The sequence below is a fragment of the Pimephales promelas genome, chromosome 16 (assembly GCF_988280905.1).
Source record: "Pimephales promelas chromosome 16, fPimPro1.hap1.1, whole genome shotgun sequence".
In the NCBI taxonomy this organism is placed as follows: Eukaryota; Metazoa; Chordata; class Actinopteri; order Cypriniformes; family Leuciscidae; genus Pimephales; species Pimephales promelas.
In genome coordinates, this window is record NC_142784.1 from 28,117,526 (window position 1) to 28,136,736 (window position 19,211).

At 38.7% G+C, this 19,211-nt stretch overlaps 1 protein-coding gene across 4 annotated transcripts in view; it reads left to right on the top strand.

The window, feature by feature from the left end:
• The window catches only part of dscaml1 (DS cell adhesion molecule like 1), a 130,661-nt gene that overhangs the window by 99,756 nt on the left and 11,694 nt on the right, over nucleotides 1-19,211 (top strand). For 2 of the 4 annotated variants that reach the window (XM_089121395.1, XM_089121396.1), the window contains exons 18-25: nucleotides 1,403-1,588; nucleotides 3,317-3,472; nucleotides 10,152-10,291; nucleotides 15,216-15,369; nucleotides 16,820-16,937; nucleotides 17,060-17,223; nucleotides 17,639-17,737; nucleotides 18,837-19,025. In XM_089121395.1, coding sequence (XP_088977521.1) covers nucleotides 1,403-1,588; nucleotides 3,317-3,472; nucleotides 10,152-10,291; nucleotides 15,216-15,369; nucleotides 16,820-16,937; nucleotides 17,060-17,223; nucleotides 17,639-17,737; nucleotides 18,837-19,025 — 1,206 coding nt within the window. The remainder of the gene's footprint in view (nucleotides 1-1,402; nucleotides 1,589-3,316; nucleotides 3,473-10,151; nucleotides 10,292-15,215; nucleotides 15,370-16,819; nucleotides 16,938-17,059; nucleotides 17,224-17,638; nucleotides 17,738-18,836; nucleotides 19,026-19,211) is intronic. The other 2 variants (XM_039671024.2, XM_089121397.1) reach the window with 1 other exon arrangement.

A 19,211-nucleotide genomic window follows, 5' to 3' on the forward strand; every position in this document is an offset into this window, starting at 1 on the left:
TCACAAATTTTGCATTTTGCCGAGATTTCGTTATTTTTTAGAAAAGTGAAGCTACACTTTGGACCGCCGACGTAAGCTACTCATGTTCGACTCGCGCGGTTATGCCAACACTTCCGGTAGACGCTTCTTCGTTGGTGTTGTTCAGCTGTTTCTTCTTCTGGTCGGCGGACTGTGAATATCGAAACTAGGAATCGAAATTTTAACTTTTGAACGATTCCGGGAAAAATGAAAAGTTAGTCCCGGTTCCAATCGATACTCGATTCTCGATACCCAACCCTAGTGCTGGTGTTTCACGTGCATTCGGCCAATCAGCGTATACACTATCGTCACTGGTAGTTCTTATAGTGCTAGTTTAGACCCTACTCTGAACTAGGAGCTAAATGAGTTCCTCCAAAAGGAGTTCCTAGAACTAAAATCGTTCCTAGTTCCAGCGGTGCGAACACGGCAAAATCCGGGATCGTCCACCAATAGCTCTAGGAACTAAAGGTTCCTCTGGTATGAAAGCCCCTAATAGCAGCCAAGGAAAAAAAGAAAGAAAGTCATTCTGGTTTGAAACCACATGAGTGTGAGTTAATAATTATAGCTGGGAGGAAAGTAAAATGCCAATATATACCAGTAAGATGCCAATATACCCGTTTAGTGCATCAGATCTAGAAAGTCAGTGAGAGACTGGGCTTTGCAGGCAGGTTTGAAGAGTTATAGCGAGTTGTGCTTGTGAGCGCTCTGTCAAGCCACTCTACTCTAAATGGCAGGTTTAGTGTGGTCCACCAGGGCCAGACAGAGTCGGACCCTAAGGCCTCTTCAAACAAATACCATCATTTCTCCTCTGCTCTCTCTCCCTCCCTGCTCTCACCGTCTCCTTTACTCGCTCCTCTTCCTGCGCCAGCTGCAGCTGCTCCCTCATAGAGCCAAGCCAGCTTTATCCCTCCTCTATCCCTCCTTTCATCCTGTCGTCCGCACATGCTTTTTCCCTCCCAGCAAGTCACACAGACAGGCTCTGTGTCCCCTCAATAGTGCCATTATTTATTCAGGGACGAAATTTGGCACATCACCACCACCACATTTGCAGCGCATCCGGAAAAAAAGCAAACGCATTTAGTAGGTGAACCAGCTCAAGATCGAGATAACAGTAACGTTTCACTTCTCTTCAGCTTCAGGATGTGATTGTTCTGTCCTTTTTGAGTGCAGTTACAAGGTTGTTGATGCTCCTGGGCCTCAGCAAGTGCTCCAATTGTAGTATATTACTGTCATTTTACTATATCACGGTAATTGTGCTCTTTCGCTGCAATTTTTGGTTTCCTCTTCACCTATTGTATCTTGTTTCCATTGGTGCCTGAATTATTTTCCCGCTGCTTCCTTTGCCTTTTATGTGACCGTCTCTCGTTTTCTTTTCCTCTCGCAGTTCCCAGCCAGCCACCCCAAAATGTGCGGGCCATCACGGTGACGTCGGACGAGGCGGTGATCACGTGGTCCGAGCCCCCGCGGATGACCCTGAATGGGGTTCTGAAGGGCTACCGTGTGGTGTTCTGGTCCCTCTACCCCGATGGAGGTGGGTGCTGTGGGGGCCAGACACTGGGGCTCAACCAGAGTAATTATACGCTACTACTGTTACTCCCTCACTAGCCGCGGTCCCCGTAGAGCGCCCCCTTCTGTCCACCTGTGTATCTGTATCCCAGCCAGTCCAAACCACAGACGATGTACATTTGTGGGTGGACGGGTGTATGTGTGTGTGTTGTGAGGAAAATGTAGATAAAAAACAAAAATACAATTTACACTACCGTTCAAAAGTTTGGGGTAGATACGATTTTTTAATGTTTTTGAATGATCACCATGGCTGAATTTATTCGATAAAAAATACAGTAAAAACTGTTTATACTGTATATAATATGTATATTATTCCTGTCTTGCAAAGCTGAATTTTCAGCATCAGTACTCCAGTCTTCAATGACGCATGATCCTTCAGAAATCATTATTATATGCTGATTTAGTGCATACTATAGATTAGGATCCTATTCTCACTATTAACTAACTATTAACTATGACTTTTGTCTCAATAAATGCCTATTTACTGCGTATTGGAAGGTATTTGTTAGGATTAGGAATGTACAATGTGGTCATGCAGAATAAGGCATTAATATATATTCAAAACTAAATAAAATATATAATAGCCTATATAAAATACAAAAAATTAAGAACTATCCCCATGATTTATTAATTCATTCCCTTGTTTTAATAAATCGTGGCCACATTGTACTAATCAGTTCCCTTGTTTTAGTAGGAATAAATTCTTAATTTGTGGCCACAATGTATGTATGGGAAAATACATTTATTTATGTATTATATATAAAAATATATTATATGTATGTATATATATATATATATATATATATATATATATATATATATATGTATATATATATATATATATATTATAAAAATATTAAGCAGCAGAACTGTTTCCTACTGAGCCCGTGTATATATATATACTGTATATATATATATATATATATATATATATATATATATACGGGCTCAGTAGGAAACAGTTCTGCTGCTTAATATTTTTATGAAAACCGTGAACATTTTTTTCCATGATTCTTTGATGAATAGAAAGTTCAAAAGAGCAGCATTTATTTGAAATTGGAAGCTTTTGTACCATAAATGTTTTCATAATTGTGTCCTTACTGAATGAAAGTATTAATTTTAACAACAAAAAATCTTACTGACGGTAGTAAAACTTTTGAACGGTAGTCTACTTAAACCAATAAATGGGCCGAATAATGTCTTACAAGGTAAGGGTATGTTGTTTATAACTAACTGAAATGCAAGAACAATATGTTTTTTTGTTGTTGTTGTTGTTGTTGTTGTTTATCCGGCTGTATATCGCTTACAAAAAAAGTACTGCAGTGCTGTAAAGTAACATGGTACAGTGATGACATCAGATGGTAATACACACCATGCACTGAATCTTATTCAGTAGGAATCTAGTTTCTTCAAAGAATAGCATGCCATTGCCATCGTACAGGCATAAATGCTATTTTAACATCTTTTTACTTTTTGTTTGTTTTGAACCTGGACATAAATATCACTTTCTGCTAAATATAGCTTTACAGTGACAAGCAACCTTTTGTCCAGCAAAATAGACTATTTTAGTATCCCGTTGAATAATACCATGGTACTTTTTTTGCAAGTGGAATGTGTGCAAACATGGTTCTCCTGTGTTCCCTTGTGTGATGTGTTCTAATTACACTGCTGTTATTAGTGAGTATATGAGCATGCAGAAAGAGAGTCATTCAGTATTTTTCACGTCTCTCAGAATGGGGAGAGATGCAGAACATCACTACCACTCGTGAGCAGGTGGAGCTGAAGGGTTTGGAGAAGTTCACAAACTACAGCATTCAGGTCCTGGCCTACACACAGGCAGGAGATGGCGTCCGCAGCAACGTACTCTACATTCAGACCCGAGAAGACCGTAAGTTCACACACATGTAAACACGTGTCCATATGTCTGTGTACTTGAATACGTGTACACATACTGTAAAAAACAATAAACCTATTCCAAAACCTAGTGAGCTATCTTATGGCTTGCTGCCTACAGGGCCAGCTTCATCATTTGAGACTCATCACATATAGTGCACAAGAGACTAGTTCACTCTTGATTGCAAAGCTATGCTAGCTTGTAAGCTATGAGGTTGTTAATTGATTGTACATGCTTTTGTTGAAGCCGTCAGCCCACGTTATTTTAACTTATCTTTTGTTTAACAGTAGAGTTCCCTTACTAATACTAAAATAAATCCCTTACTAAAGACACAGTATTTCAAATCAAAATACTTACATCAAATCTAATTTTGTAATGTTGTGATGTACTCATAGCTGGTTGGATTGCTTCATGACTAAACATGCTTCGTGTTTACACAACGCTGTTTTCGACTAAAAACGGAAAACTTATTATGCTTTTTGGCCGTTCATTTACATTTTGAAATAAGTTTTTGAAAACTATACCGTATCCACGTAAACAATAAAAACGTGACTTCATGCGTATTACTTGTCCAGCCTATAGGCATGTAGTGTTTCTTTACAAAGTGACATCGCCAACTACTGGCCTGGCATGAATAAAACTTTCGTGTTTTTAGTCGTTTTCGTGGATCCTTGTGAGCGGGGCTCATTGGGACAAAGTTTCGTGTGTATGAGAAAAAAAGTTTTCAGTATATTGTTTACGTGTAAACATACCCTTAAAGTGTTTTTGAGAATCCTTAGGGGGAAAATGAATGGGAATTTACTTCCAGATCCAAGGACGCTGTAAAAATGGGCTGGAATTTTCTGTATCTTCTGATTTATTTATCCTATTTGGTAACACTTTATAATAACTGCACGCTAATAATCATTAGTTAAGCATGAGTAAACCATTAATTCATCATTCATAAAGCATTAATAGACATTAATAAGCAGTTCATAAATACAGCTATAAATGATTTAAAAGCATATCTATAATTTGTTTAATAATTGTATTTCATCTTTTATTAATGATCAATTTATCATTTCTAAATGAAGAATTGCATTTTTTATGAACCAGTTATTTAAGAGTTTTCAGTGGTTCATACGATTACTTAGAGCGAGTAAGTAAATGATTAATAAATTATTTAAGTTTTAACTTATTATTCAGACATATAGTGATGGTTACTTAATGTGTTAATAAAATGCTTTATTAACATGTATTAATGCTGTAATTAAGGGTTAATTTGGGTAGTTATAAAGCATTTAGTAGTGGTCAGTTGACTATGTTCGTGAGCTCATCTAAAGTGAGGACTATTCATGCCTTGTAAAGCATTTTTAAAGGCTGTTAACTATTTCTATGTTCTGTATCACTGCGTTGTGTTTGTTACATTTTACTGTTTAGAAGATTGACGAGTCTTTAAATCACCTTTATAAATGCTTTACAAAGCATGAATATTCCTCACTTTAGATTAGCTCACAAAAATAGTTAACTGACCACTACTAAATGCTTTATAACTACCTGTATTTACTACATTTACTTACACTTTCTAAGTGGTCTTATGAATGACTGACAACTCTTAAACAACTGGTTTGTAAATAATGCTATACTTCATTTAGAAATTATTAATTGATCATTAACAAAGTATGAAAATACAATTATTAAACGCATTATAGATATGCTTATAAATCAAGAAAGAAGCATGTATAGCTATATTTATAAACTGCATTTTAATGTCTATTAATGTTTTATAAATGATGAATGAACTGTTTACTCATGCTTAACTAATGATTAATAGCGTGCAGTTATTATAAAGTGTTACCTTTTATTTTATCTTCTGAGCTTGCTGTAATGCATTCTGAGATTGACTTTGCTATGAATGATTCAGTCGTATAGAATGTGGCCTGTTAAAGGTGCATTGCGCAACTTTTCATGTTAAAAATAGCCGTTTTCTAACCCATACATGCTTAAACAATCGCCTGATGGGCTGAATGAGCCCTTCTTTGATCACTGCGATCGCCTCTATAACCCTGTACAGTGACATATATAAGAGGGATTCGGGCTCGAATCTGAGACTGGGCGTGACGTCATGCGCGTTCACGCTCGCCTGGCTATGTCTGGCAGGTTCGTGTAGCTATTCGCCGCCGTTCTCCGTATCAGAGAAGACAACTCGAGCGACACAACTCTAGTCAGCTTTCCACAAAAGTAGACGATGGATTCAAAGGGGCTGTTTACACCTGGTCACTTCATGTGTCTTCTGTGATCGGATAGCTATTCGATCGTGAAAAGACCAGGGTGTAAATGCCCTCCGAAACGCATTCGAGACGGATTTGAATTCGATCGCTCAAACCACTTGAGGACGTGGTCTGTGCCGTATTCCAGACGAAACTGGACAAGTGTAAATGCATCTGGTTGTTGAAACCAAGCTATATGTCATGATATTTTAGTCATATATGACGACGCGCATCACCTGAGCAGCTGAGCTGAGCCCCTTCATCAAGCGCCGCAATCTATCGCAAATCAAAGTGAAAGTAAGTCGCAGACGCTTAACACTACCATCTTCATTAAAAGTAAAGAAATGAAATGATCTTACCAGTTCTGTTGCCGATCTCTCTTATTGCTGTCTTTGCTGATTTTGAAATTAGCCGATGATTAATAAAATCCAGCTCATATCTGTTGCTTTCGGTGACGTGCACTTCATTAAATCTGTATATGGCGCGGAAAGAGACCGGCTTGAAGCTCATTACAAACCCCAACGCAAACTCCACGTGAGACAGAAAATAAAACTTCTGTCTGTCCAGTGCCAGGCGTCGGAATAAGACGAGAGTCAACATCGGGAAGCTTTCAACAAACGGAGAGATCTCCGGTCGTCTCTAGGGCTCAAACGGGTCATAGCCTATACAAAGTGATAACTGAACGTGTTTCCATAATAATTCAATCATAAGTGGATACAGTAAGCACAGGGAGATAGATGGAAACAAAAACCGAAGTTTTCTACTACCCCCGTTTCCCCCTCTCACACAAGTGTGTAATTTACTCGAATGCCTTTCCTTTCATATATTTTAAATGACTTGCAGATTTATTACTGTATTACCTCATTATGACTGTAACAAAAGATTTGTGCCGCACAGTGTGCGGCTGATGCTCCTTAGTTATGAACAGCTCGTGCAAACGTGCGTATGTGTGTGTGTGATCCTCCATGAACGCGCACAGCTCTGGTTGCAGTTTCGCTTGTCGCCAGAGGGGGCGTAGTTCTGCAAAAACTCAGAGACTTGCGTTTAGCTCCTTTAAGGGATCTTAAAAAACAAATTAATGTTACTGCTAGTGTTGGGTGTAACTAATTACTAAGTAATTAGTTACTGTAATTTAATTACTTTTCCTTTTGAAAATGTGAAGTAAGGGATTACTCTTCATTTATATGTAATTTAATTACAGTTACTTTTGTCGTAATTGAGGTAAATACTGTGTATGGGTCAATCCGATCTCACAGCGATTCGTATGCATTTTATGAGGTACTCGCACTCGTACAAATTCGTATGTGAAGTCGTACGTAATTATTGTAAAATATGTATAAAACATTCATGCAATTTTATAGTATTTATTTGAAAGAATTAAAACAGATTCATGTCTATCCTTGTATTATTCAGCTGGTTGAGATTGATATGGGATTTTGAAAGTAATTAGTAATTAAAAGTAAATACTTTTTAGAGAGAGTAATTACTACAGTAATCTAATTACATTGTTGAAGAGGTAATTAGTAACTAGTAATTAATTACGTTTTTAGAGTAACTTACCCAACACTGGTTACTGCTTACTATTGAGCATATTTATTATGATACCCTGAATAGCCAGATTATTAGGTTTTGGACCACATACAGTAAAAGGTAAAAAATGATATAGTCTTTTATCTGTGACAGATAATTGTGACCCTCCAGTGCGCTTTCAACCCAGACAGTGTAGAACCGGTGTTGAAACACACAGCCACATTATGTGCAATCCACTTCCCCTTTACCCCGACTCTATTCAAGCTCAAGGGTGTGTGTGTGTGTGTGTGTGTGTGTGTGTCTGGGTGGGGGGAAGTTGTGGGGCAGAAAATCTTGCCACAAAAACCACATTAGCTGGAGGCAAGTGCTGCATGGTCCCAGTCCAGATGATGCTGGATTGCTTGATTGCTGGATGCGGTCGCCGTGGCGACATTTAGGCTCTGAAATAGCATTAGCACACTTAATGAGAATTAAGACACTAAAGGAGGGGGGTCTGTAAAGCTGGTTTATGTCTCAAAGCAGATCTCCCATCCAACACAAGGAGAAGGATTTATTCTTTGTGGATTAGCTGACATTAATTTTGTGCTTACACTGGTCGGGATAGGATTATCCTATATCTGTCTCTCCTCCGTTCCCTGGTGGGGTTGAGGGGGGATTCAGGGAAATAAGGGGTGTCTGATTGGTGGAGAATAGGAGAGATGCATTGATCTTTTTCATTTAATTGAATGTGATAGATAGAGGAGTGTGTGGTGTCAGTTTGACAAGGGGCTTCCTGTCCACATTTTTGGGGCCAAGTCCTTTCTGCTCATGGCACATATGGAAACTTTTTTAAAAACAATGTAATAATAGTCATTTTCGACTGTGTTCTCCATAATTTACAGGAAATTAGAACAACGGTTTGTGTCACCACTTTAAGACATAAACCCCCCTCAAGGATAAACCCCTGTATGGCTAAACCCTAGTAATGATGATTATGAATTTTTCTCCAAATCCTTCTTGAATCTCCATGTCTTGCTAAGCGTTGTAGACACTCTAATTTGTGACGGTTATTTCTAAGATGACAGAAGTGTGATGGGGGTTTAATGTATTTTGGGGCCAATCCTAAACAAAGCTCTGTCTGGACCCCTACATATTTTTATGTAACTCCAAAAGCGGGAGTCTTATTTGTTGGCCAGTTTTCTTCGCAGTGCAATGGAAAAGACCATCAATATTCACTCGCATTGATGCCAATCAAAAGTTCACGTTGCTCCGAACAGATGCGTTAACAGCTGTTTATTGAAATTAAAATGTTTAATGCATTAAATTTTCACACTGAACACTGTCTTGGTGTGAAGATTAATCTTATGGTAAGAAATTCTCTACAATAGATTCAAGAAACATGTTTGTTTTTGTTTTGTTTGTTTTTTTGGCTCTTAGTTTCATTCGTTCTAGCTCTATTCCAAAAACTAGTTTTCTGCCTTCATAGGAGAAATTTTAAGGTAGACAAAGGCAGTTCCCAAAAGTAGGCTGCAATATTATAAGATATTCTAATTTTGGCCAAATTTGTGCAAGCATTGAATGTGTCCTTCATAAAGAAATCCCAGAATGCATCCAAGATGGCTGGGGGGGGGGAAGTATATTTTATTCAGAACAGATTTTAATTTGAATAGAAAAATCTAATTTTACCCAGTAATTTTACGTTTTGTATTTTTTTTTTTTTACTTTTTTAGGGAGCATTAGCTCCAGCTTAGCAACATGCTAAGTTATTTCAAACTCTGTAAGCAAAGACTCAGTTGTTTCTCATGTTCGCTTCACAAGCAGCGCTATTTATTTGCCATTTCCTATGTAGAAAGCTTTGATGCAGTCATGATGGTTAAGATGCTGCCAAAGTCCAAAGTGTTTCGACTTTTAGACTTTTTAACCGTACACGTAGCTTTTGCACACTCGACACTTGCACACTGGAAAGTTTAATCATTGTCCAATGTCTGGGACTATTACCAGTGTTGTAGTACTCGAGACTCGGACTCGTCTCGGACTCGGTCTTGAGACCATATTTTAATGGTCTTGGTCTTGTCATGGACTCGTGTGCATTTGGACTCGGAATTGACTCGTACTCGAACATTTTTTTTTTTAGGACTCGGACTTATTCCCGAGTCCACTCGAGTTCAAAAATATTTTTCATGATTATTATTGTATGTTAATAAAATATTTCTTTAAATTGATTGACACGCCCAGTGATTGGTGATTTTCTAGTGCGCAACTGCGCATGACAAATTGTAATAAAATTACTTTTAACACCACCTACTATGTGGCCTTTTTACCCTAAACTGATCATATTTTTTAAACTCTAAGTAAATTCAGTAAAAAAAAAAAAAGGATTTTTAAATATATAAAAGGATATAAAGGATTAATAAATTAGGTAATCAACCCTCACTGGTCTCGGTCTCGACTCGGACTCGACCGTCTCTGGTCTCGGACTCGACTCTCTATGGACTCTGTCTTGACTCGGACTCGACTCTCTCTGGTCTCGGTGTCGACTCAGACTCGAGTGAGGTGGTCTCGACTACAACACTGACTATTACTCTCAATTATGATGGATAAAAACGTGATTAAAACTCATTTAAACGTGTATCTTTTCACACACGCTGTACGAAAAACCCCAGCGTAAATTAAATTGTAAGTATACTTATTTAGCTGACTAAGTAGGCAGAAAGACAGCTCGCTTGTTTAAGAACAGGGCTCCACTTTTTTTTCTCGTTTTTTCTTTCTCTCTTTAAGAAAAAGTCCATTAAACTCCATAAGTAGCACACAACATATTACGACAAACCTTAAGGTCACAGGGAGGTGATATAGAGGCCCACAATGCATCTGTCAAACATTAATCTTGTTTTCTGTTTCTTTTCTTTCTCTTTCAGACCCCGGCCCTCCAGCGGGCATCAAAGCAGTGCCATCCTCTGCCTCCAGTGTGGTGGTATCCTGGCTTCCCCCCATCAAGCCTAATGGTATCATCCGAAAATATACAATTTACTGTTCCAGCCCTGGATCGGGCCAACCGGTGAGGCACAAAAATGGGGAAACGTTGATTTTGGTGTTGCCGTCGTTTTTTTGTTTTTGTGTTTGTTGAAGCATCCAAGACCGAATATTTATGTGTTTTTTTTTAACATTTATGTGCTTTACTTACTATGTGTGGATTTTTTCTTTTTCTTTAGATTCTAAGTATAAATCTCGGCGTTTGGTTAATCGTATCGTCTATTTGTTTGTGGATTTGCGGCGAGTGTATTTTTAATCTGTGCATGTCTGAGATTGTGCTGCAGTATCAGCGGGATGTGTGTGTGCGTGTGTACTTGTGTGTGTGTGTAAATGAGAGGCTCATACTGCAGTGTGTGCATGCAAGCTCACCCTCCCGTCTCATTTGCATATCTGCGTCTCATCACGTTGCCTAGACAACCTCATCTGTTCATCAGGGAGGGCAGGAAACAAGCTGACAGCACACACACAAACACACACACATCTCACAGGCTCGATCACATTTATAACCACCTTCTCGACAAACACACACACACGTAATTTGTGTACTCTCACACTGAATTAATGTACCTGTCCAGATGTACACATGCTCACTCTCTTCTGTTCTTTTGCTCATTCACAAATCACTTCTCTCTCTTTCTCTCTCTCTCTCTCTGGCCTCACTGGGTGATTACTATGTAAATGAGTGTGTGTGTGTGTGTGGGGGGGGGGGGAGTGCAAGGGGGGCGTGGAGGAGGAGGAAGGGGGGTCAGACTCAGCGTGTGGGGAGTACTTTTGTTCCTCTTTTCATTATCTCCCTCTATCGCTCCCCGGATCACCGCTATCTCTACACCGGAGGAATATTTTAATATCCGTTACAGCGCTCCACCCCTCCCACCCGCACCTCCCGTACCTGATTCATGCTGAGAGAGACGAGGGTGGGGGTTTGGGGGGTGAATCGAAATTAACTATGGAGAGAGGGTTCAGAAGCCTAGTGAGCTGCCTACCAAGACAGCATCTTTAGGGATCTTAGACATACTCCCAGAAGGCAGCGCTTTTCAAACTTTTTGGTGCCAAGGTCCCCAAATATGATAATCCTCTTCCTAAAATATGAAGACAGCTAAATATAGTACTCATTTGTATGGGAAAAATAGCAAACATGATATGATAAAAGCAACATCTGTGAATGTGTATTGATTTATAAATATTATTATGATTATTATTTTTGTACATAAATATTATTTGTGTTTTGTTATTTATATTAATGGTTTAATTTAACAATAATTATAATATAATTGTATTACAAAAATATAATATTATTATGATTATTATTATTTTCACTATTTATCTCTAAACCCCTTGACCTTGGCAAATATATAAACCAGCACCACATGTAGTCTTCACAAATAAACCATAGCCCAGAATGCACTGTGACAAATTCTTGGAAAAATAATATTCCAAGATGGCCGATCAGGAAATCTAAAAAATTCCTGGGGGATGCTAACATTTCGTTAGCATTCCCATTCATCTTAATGACAGTTGCTAGGCTGGCACATGTAGGCAGGAAGTATGTAAACTGCATGCTAAAGTCACATTGTTGTGGAAGTAGCGACAGATCTTTTCTTCCATTTTGTGACGCACATCTGAGTGAAACAGATTATCAAAAAGAAAAAAGTCTGATAAAAAATGACAAGGTAAATGTTAGAAAATTAAACCAATGCATGGATGAATCCACAATAAGATCAATAACATGCATTTAGAAAATAGATAGGGTGAATTTCCACTTCATGTCGACTTTAAACCCTATTTTTATATTGTAATTTGTATTGCTTGCATACTGGAATAACATTATTATAGTAATCTATTGTAAAGTGTTCCGCAAACATTGTTGATGAGTATTCCATTCCATTCTGTTTCTATTTCAGTTAGAATGCCGCTTTAGAAGACAGCTGCAACTGTAGGTATTATATTTCTGATTATGAATAGAATATGGAAATATGTTTACCTAAAATCCACTGAAGAACCCATACTGACATGAGTTAGTGCACACGAGAGATGATGGCAGGGCAGCATTCAGCGAGATCGGTGGGAATGACACTGTGTGTTTGCATGTCTGCGGGCAAGAGACATTCATCGTGATGAACATGCGTTTGGACAGCAGACACACGGCTCTCTTAAACACACTACAATTACAGAGAGCTTGAAGCACAGCCTAACATCACGTTATTTCTGTGTGTGTACAGTGATACTGTTCTATGTTCTTGTTGTGCATTTCAATGAAAGGTGGATATAATAATAGAAAAATACTTATCGTGTGTGTGTGTTACGCATGCTGAGGTGAGCATCAGATATCTCTCATTAGAATGCCTCTATTGTTAGTGTTATCTGAGGCTGACTGATCTAGTGTGTCTGGGGGTATTGTCTTTTTACCCTATCATCTACTTGTGTAAGGCCCCCTGGGTCTCCCTCTCTCTCTCTCTCTCTCTCTCTCTCATACACACACATACAAACACACACAGTTAAGCCTTTTTCACTCACGTAAAGAAAAGCAGCAGAAATCTGTTATATAGCTAACGCTATTAATTCAAGGGTAAAGGAAAGAATTGTGTTTGAATAATCATTTTCTCCAGGTGCCGCCACACACGTTACACATTCATCTTCACCTTTAAAAGGGCCCAGTATAAATCCTGTTTTAAAGCAAGTTGTCATCTTTCATTTTTAGCTTTAAAAAGCTTTTATATAAGAGCTGAAGCCTATAGTAAGGCCAGAAACGTATGCAAATACCAGAAAGTGCAGTCCTGATCAGTGTTGGGTGTAACTAATTACTAAGTAATTAGTTACTGTAATTTAACTACTTTTCCCTTGAAAATGTAAAGTAAGGGATTACTCTTCATTTATCTGTAATTTAATTAAAGTTACTTCTGATGTAATTGAGGTAAATACTGTGTATAGATCAATCCGATCTCACAGCGATTCGTATGCATTTTATGAGGAATCTAAATATTACGACCGCACTCGAATTATTGTAAAATATGTATGAAAAAAGTGTGAGATCAGACATAAAACAATAGTGGGTTTAACATCAAAATGTATTGTCTGATGCTAAAAAGTATGTTTTTATAATGTAACCTTCTCCACCTTGGTCAGATTTAGGATAATTCATGCAATTTTATAGTATTTATTTGAAAGAATTAAGACAGACTCATGTCTATCCTTGTATTATTCAGCTGGTTGAGATTGATATGGGATTTTGAAAGTAATTAGTAATTAAAAGTAATTAAATACTTTTTAGAGAGAGTAATTAGTACAGTAATCTAATTACACTGCTGAAGAGGTAATTAGTAACTAGTAATTAATTACTTTTTTAGAGTAACTTACCCAACACTGGTCCTGATGTACAGTATAAAAAAGCTCAGTACTCAGATGCTATCAAATGTGTTATTAAAGTGCAAAAATTCATAGGCAAAAAGTTGATTGTTGATTGTCAATAGTGTCGTGATGGACTGTATGAAGCACAGCTCGCATAAAAGACTTTTAAACTGCAGTTTTATGTTGGTCAACATGGAAAATTAGCATTGAAGAGAGTGAAATAAATACTCCGAATCGTGCAGATTCCGCCTCCAAAATTTCACTGAGCAACACTAGATGTGACCGCACCTATTGCTATCTACAAACTGTTGACAGTTTCACAAGCATCAACAAAAGAAAAGAAAACTGTTTTCAGACAGGTTTCCTGAATAGAATAGCCCTTTCAATTTTAACTAGCAAAATTGACTGTAGAAGAAGAACGTTTATGCTAATACCCGTTATAGACGAATCCGGCGAAATTACCGGAAGTAAGCGGGCGCCATTACTGAGCTGTTGCTGGGTAGCGTTGCGCCATTGCCTCCTATTGTTTTAGTTGCAACTTGCGTCCGCTGGAATAAACAGCCCGCGATTTACGACTGTCACTAACGTTACAACGTTACCCCTTGTATAATGTCGAGTGGGTAAACGGTTTCCGTTATAAATTGTTTCAATGGTGGCAGTAAAATTTCAATTTTGAAGAGAAAACACTGTGAATACCCCGGGTCGACTGCCCCTGTCTGGTGCCGTACGGTTTACACAGATTTCCTGGGCGAGTACAAGACGCGGACATTCGCGTATAATAACAATTATTTAATGACATAAGTAAAAAAAATATAATAAATATGTGATATAGTGATCAGCAAAATCTCCTCTCTTGCTATTTTTTTCTATTCAATTAACATGCTATGGTCATTAAATGGCTTTCCTGAGCTAAATGTAACGTTATGTGACATAATTGTTCTCCTGCTGTTATATTGACCTCTTTCCATGGTTTAAAAACACTAATTGGTCGATATTATGTATACTTTCCAGCTAACGTTACCTTACCCTTGCCTGTTGCATTTGAAAATGAGATAAATAATGGACACAAATGAAAAACATGATTTTTTTTTTGTTTGATTTCATTCATTTATTTATTCATTTATTGTTGCCAAATGGACAGATCTTTTTTTATAGTTTCCTCGTTAGCAAACGTTAGCATAGCTACTGTAGCTTGCCAAGCTATTTTCATAAATAATCTGTAAGATCGTTTGTACCTTCTTCTGTGACTGGAGGCCACTGTCTAACATCATCAACCCAACAAGTCATTCTGCCTGGCTGTAGCTGTCATCGAGGGTGCGTTATCACCGGTGCATATGTCTATGCTGGTGTAACAGCTCAGTAATGGCGTCGCCACAAGATGGCAGCCTACACAGAACGCTCGTCGGATTCGTCTATAGCGGCCCGTATATTATGGATTGCGTTTGGACACATTTCAAATTGATTGAAACATTTGTATCCACATACTTGTTGAGTCTAAAAACAGCTATTGTGAATTGTTTTTTCTAACAGAATAACATCACAGCCCTGTCTTTATCAGCTTTAGCGTGTTTGTTCGTAACATTGTGTTCTTGCGCTGATTCCAGGCACCCAGCGAATACGAAGCCAACCCTGAGCTGCTGATATACAGAATCACCCACCTGACCCGGGGTCAGCAGTATCTGATCTGGTCAGCTGCCGTCACCACTGCTGGTCGGGGCAACATCAGCGAGAAGGTGACTGTGGAGCCTGCTGGGAAAGGTGAGTCCGCCTAGCGGTTAATAGGAAAATAAGTCTTTATGAAGACGTGTGTCATATCTCCTATCAGCTCTTCAACTATAGAAGTCAATACATGATCTCAAATCAGACAGTTTGATCGTTTCCGAGCAGTAATCAATGTCAATTCCTGTCTATAATCTTGCTTTATTTACTCAGCGATTATGTAGAAATTGTGCAATTGCCTGATAAGGCAGATGACTCGAGTGAGCACAGGGTCATTCTGTCATTGATGCTCTCTTCCTTTTCCTTCATTCTCTCCTGATGGATGGTGCTATAGCCTGTCATTTATTATGAGGAGAGGAGTAAAAGCAACTAAATGAGAAAGAGATGGCAGACAATGACCCGGCCAATATGCCAGACAATGAAGGGGGCAGTTCAATCAATATTTCCTGGGTCAGAGAGAATCTATGAGTGTGTGTGTGTGTGTGTGTGTGTGATTAAACAACTGGTTCGCAGCTAGTTTAAAGAGCAAGAGCAAGAGTCCCTTGATGGCCAATTTTTCCATGTATGTTCAATTTCCATTGAGTGAACTGTTGTGGTCACACACTAAATAGTCATTAAATAACATGTAGAGGTCAAACTGTATAATATATACTTTTTAAGGGTTGGTTCACACAGAGTGTGCTTTTGTGTTTAAACGTGTGAGGTAAACAATGGAAATAAATGCAAGGTCTTGAAAAGTTGAACTTATTTTGCTTTGAGTGGCACATTTCTAGAACACTGTGTCACTGCTAAAAACGTGAGATGAAGATGTCCATTGTTTTGACTCAACAAATATGTCCATCTATTGCGTGTTTACCATAGACTGTAAAAATAATGGACAAAGCGTCTGTGACGTCACGCATAGACTTTCTGAAGAACAGTTTTGAGGCTGGTATGGTTGGCGCCATATTGGAAAATCTTGGGAAATACAAAATGCAAATGTTCAGAAAGGATACAGAGGTGATATGATGTGTTGTGTCAGATCATCGCAGCCCGTTATCAGCTGTCGATCAAAGTTAACCGCCCTTATTTGTCATACATTTTGCATCTAAATACGATCGAAACTAACGAGTTAGAAAAAAATTCACCCCCCTCACAGTTGTCAGGCACTCGGAGCCTATCGAAAATTACAATAAAAGTCCTTGGGACCAAACTGTTGAATGAATTTATGCTGTGAAAACAGGACATTTTATGGATATTTGCTCCCTTTTGGGACCGGCCTCTAGCGGATTTTAGATGCACTTCCGGGTAGGCTTCATTTTTCAGATTAGAATGTTGCCGCTTGGTGTTTACATATAAAAGCAATGGAAAAGCAACGCAGTGGAATGGGCCCCTAAAACCCCAACCTTTTTTACTTCCTTTGCAGGGTTCAAACCTTAGGAAGGTCAGCCCACCCTAAGCCCAGTATAATTTGTGCACCGGTATATGACTCTTTGTTTGTCCTACTCAGCTCCTGCTAAAATCCTATCTTTTGGTGGAACGGTGACCACTCCATGGATGAAGGAAGTCCGGCTGCCGTGCAGCTCGGTGGGAGAGCCGACACCTACCATCAAATGGACCAAAGACAGGTCTGAGATCAGCTTTTGGCGATTTCCTGAAAACCCCTATGAGTTTTGAATTATGAAAAGTGACAGTTTAGTTGTACAACCCCAAATTCAAGGTCAATGTGATTGTGATTTGATCATCACAGTGAGGACACTGCCATTCCGGTTACTCAGGATGGTCACAGGAACATTCTTTCAAATGGTACCCTGGTGCTACGTTCTGTGAAAGCCGAGGATTCTGGGTACTACACCTGCACCGCGACCAACACGTTGGGGTTTGACACAATCATCGTAAACCTGCTGGTACAAGGTAAGGAAAAGTGTATTTGCATACAGTCCTGGGTCAACTACTTTGTTGGTCCTCGAAGAGTTCCTATCGACCAATCTGAATTTAGGTTTGGGGGCGGTCACATTAGTGAAATTTTGTGTGTAAAAAGGGTCCATTGTCCAATAGCAATGTATGATGCACAGCTCACACAGAAGTCAGAAGCCGCTTTCTGTTGGTCAACGTGGCAGCTTTTCATGACCAATCATTCACTCTGAAGCAAAATTCTCGAACATGCAGATTCCTGTTGATGACTCGATTTGGACCATGAAAACTTGCCGATCAATGGAAAATATGACCCGTACCTTTAGAATGGGGGTAGAGATATAAGATTGTGTCATGTTCCAGGATGGGAAAAAGTTGACTTCCCATCAACCTGTGTGTGTGTCTTGTGTTATAGTGCCTCCAGATCAACCACGTTTGACAGTTTCCACCACGTCCACTTCTTCTATAACTCTGGCTTGGATCCCTGGAGACAATGGAGGAAGCTCCATCAGAGGTACAAGCTTTTGTCCTGCCTCTGTCTGGTCGTCTCTTTCTTTATATCTCTCACCCCCTTTTTAATTTTCTTTTATCTATCTCTAAGGTTTGTTTTATTATGTTTCACACATTCTACCTTTTTTCTATCAGTCTATCTGTCTTTCTCTCAGAATGTTGAATCCGTCACGTTACTGTCAAACTGCTTGCACCTCACAGTAAATTAGGTAAAAACATAGATATCTGTGGTGTTTGTGTGTGGAAGGGTGGGAGGAGAATACGGAGCACACCAGGCTGTCAGTGGGTAAATCCTTTTGATGTGGAGCCCTTTATTTTGCCATCTGCCAAAGCTGAAGTGAGACACCAAATCCATCCCGTTCCTAATGATGGGCGACGCCATATTGTGCATCTATTTGCATAACTGTGCAGTCAGCATTTTTTCTCTCTTTGTAACTAATGGAGGTTTACAGCCATCTGATCAGCTCTTCATCTGAGATAGTTACTCTGTGATTAGTCTGTAAGGTCAATGCGCCATCTAGTGGTGATGTTAGGAAGTCTTTATTATGGTGTCCTGAGTTATGCTTGCAATGCCAAAATCATGAGTTTGATTCCCAGAAATTGCATGAACTAATAAAATAATAATAAATAAATAAATTAAATGCATGTAATACATTATGCAACAATAAACCTTTAAACATTGTTTTAAAATGATATAAATATGTTTATTCAGTTATAAAAAAAATATATATATTTTTTTTTACCAATTTTGTACTTTGCATTAATATGACAGCATATTGTCAGTCCACTCAAATAATGAGTAAAAAAAAACTATTTGCTCAAATTGCTTCTAGTTATTGGAATGGGAAGTCCAATGGGGCACATTGCATTGTGGGATACAGTATCCTACATAGTGTGATCTGCTATTGCACATTTTTGCAAATCTGGAAAATGTGCATATTGTTGCCAGCATACGTACTCCATACTCCACAAGCAGTCGTATATTAGTATGCTATTCAAACATATTGTTAGACTCCAAAACACTTTTAATACACTACTCTTTAAAACAGAATCCTAGAATTCAATGAAAACAGCTGTCTTATATAGCATATGTGTGTGTTCAGGTTTCGTGCTGCAGTATTCAGTTGATAACACTGAGGAGTGGAAGGATGTCTTCATTAGCTCAAGCGAACGCTCTTTCAAGTTGGACAACTTGCGCTGTGGAACCTGGTACAAAGTCAAACTGGCAGCTAAAAACAGTGTGGGAGCCGGGCGCATCAGCGAGATCATTGAGGCCAAGACTCACGGCAGAGGTGAGTGGTTCTAGCTAACTTAAAGGACCTTTTATCAAGGTTCTTGCACCAAAAATATAATTGTTTAGTTCCTTGTGACCAGTTCCTTCCTCCTTACTAACCCTTGGAATTAAATAGGCTCGGTTTGCTACTGTACCTTTAAGACGTATGTAAAAATTATCATTGGCTATTTAGCATTTTTCATAC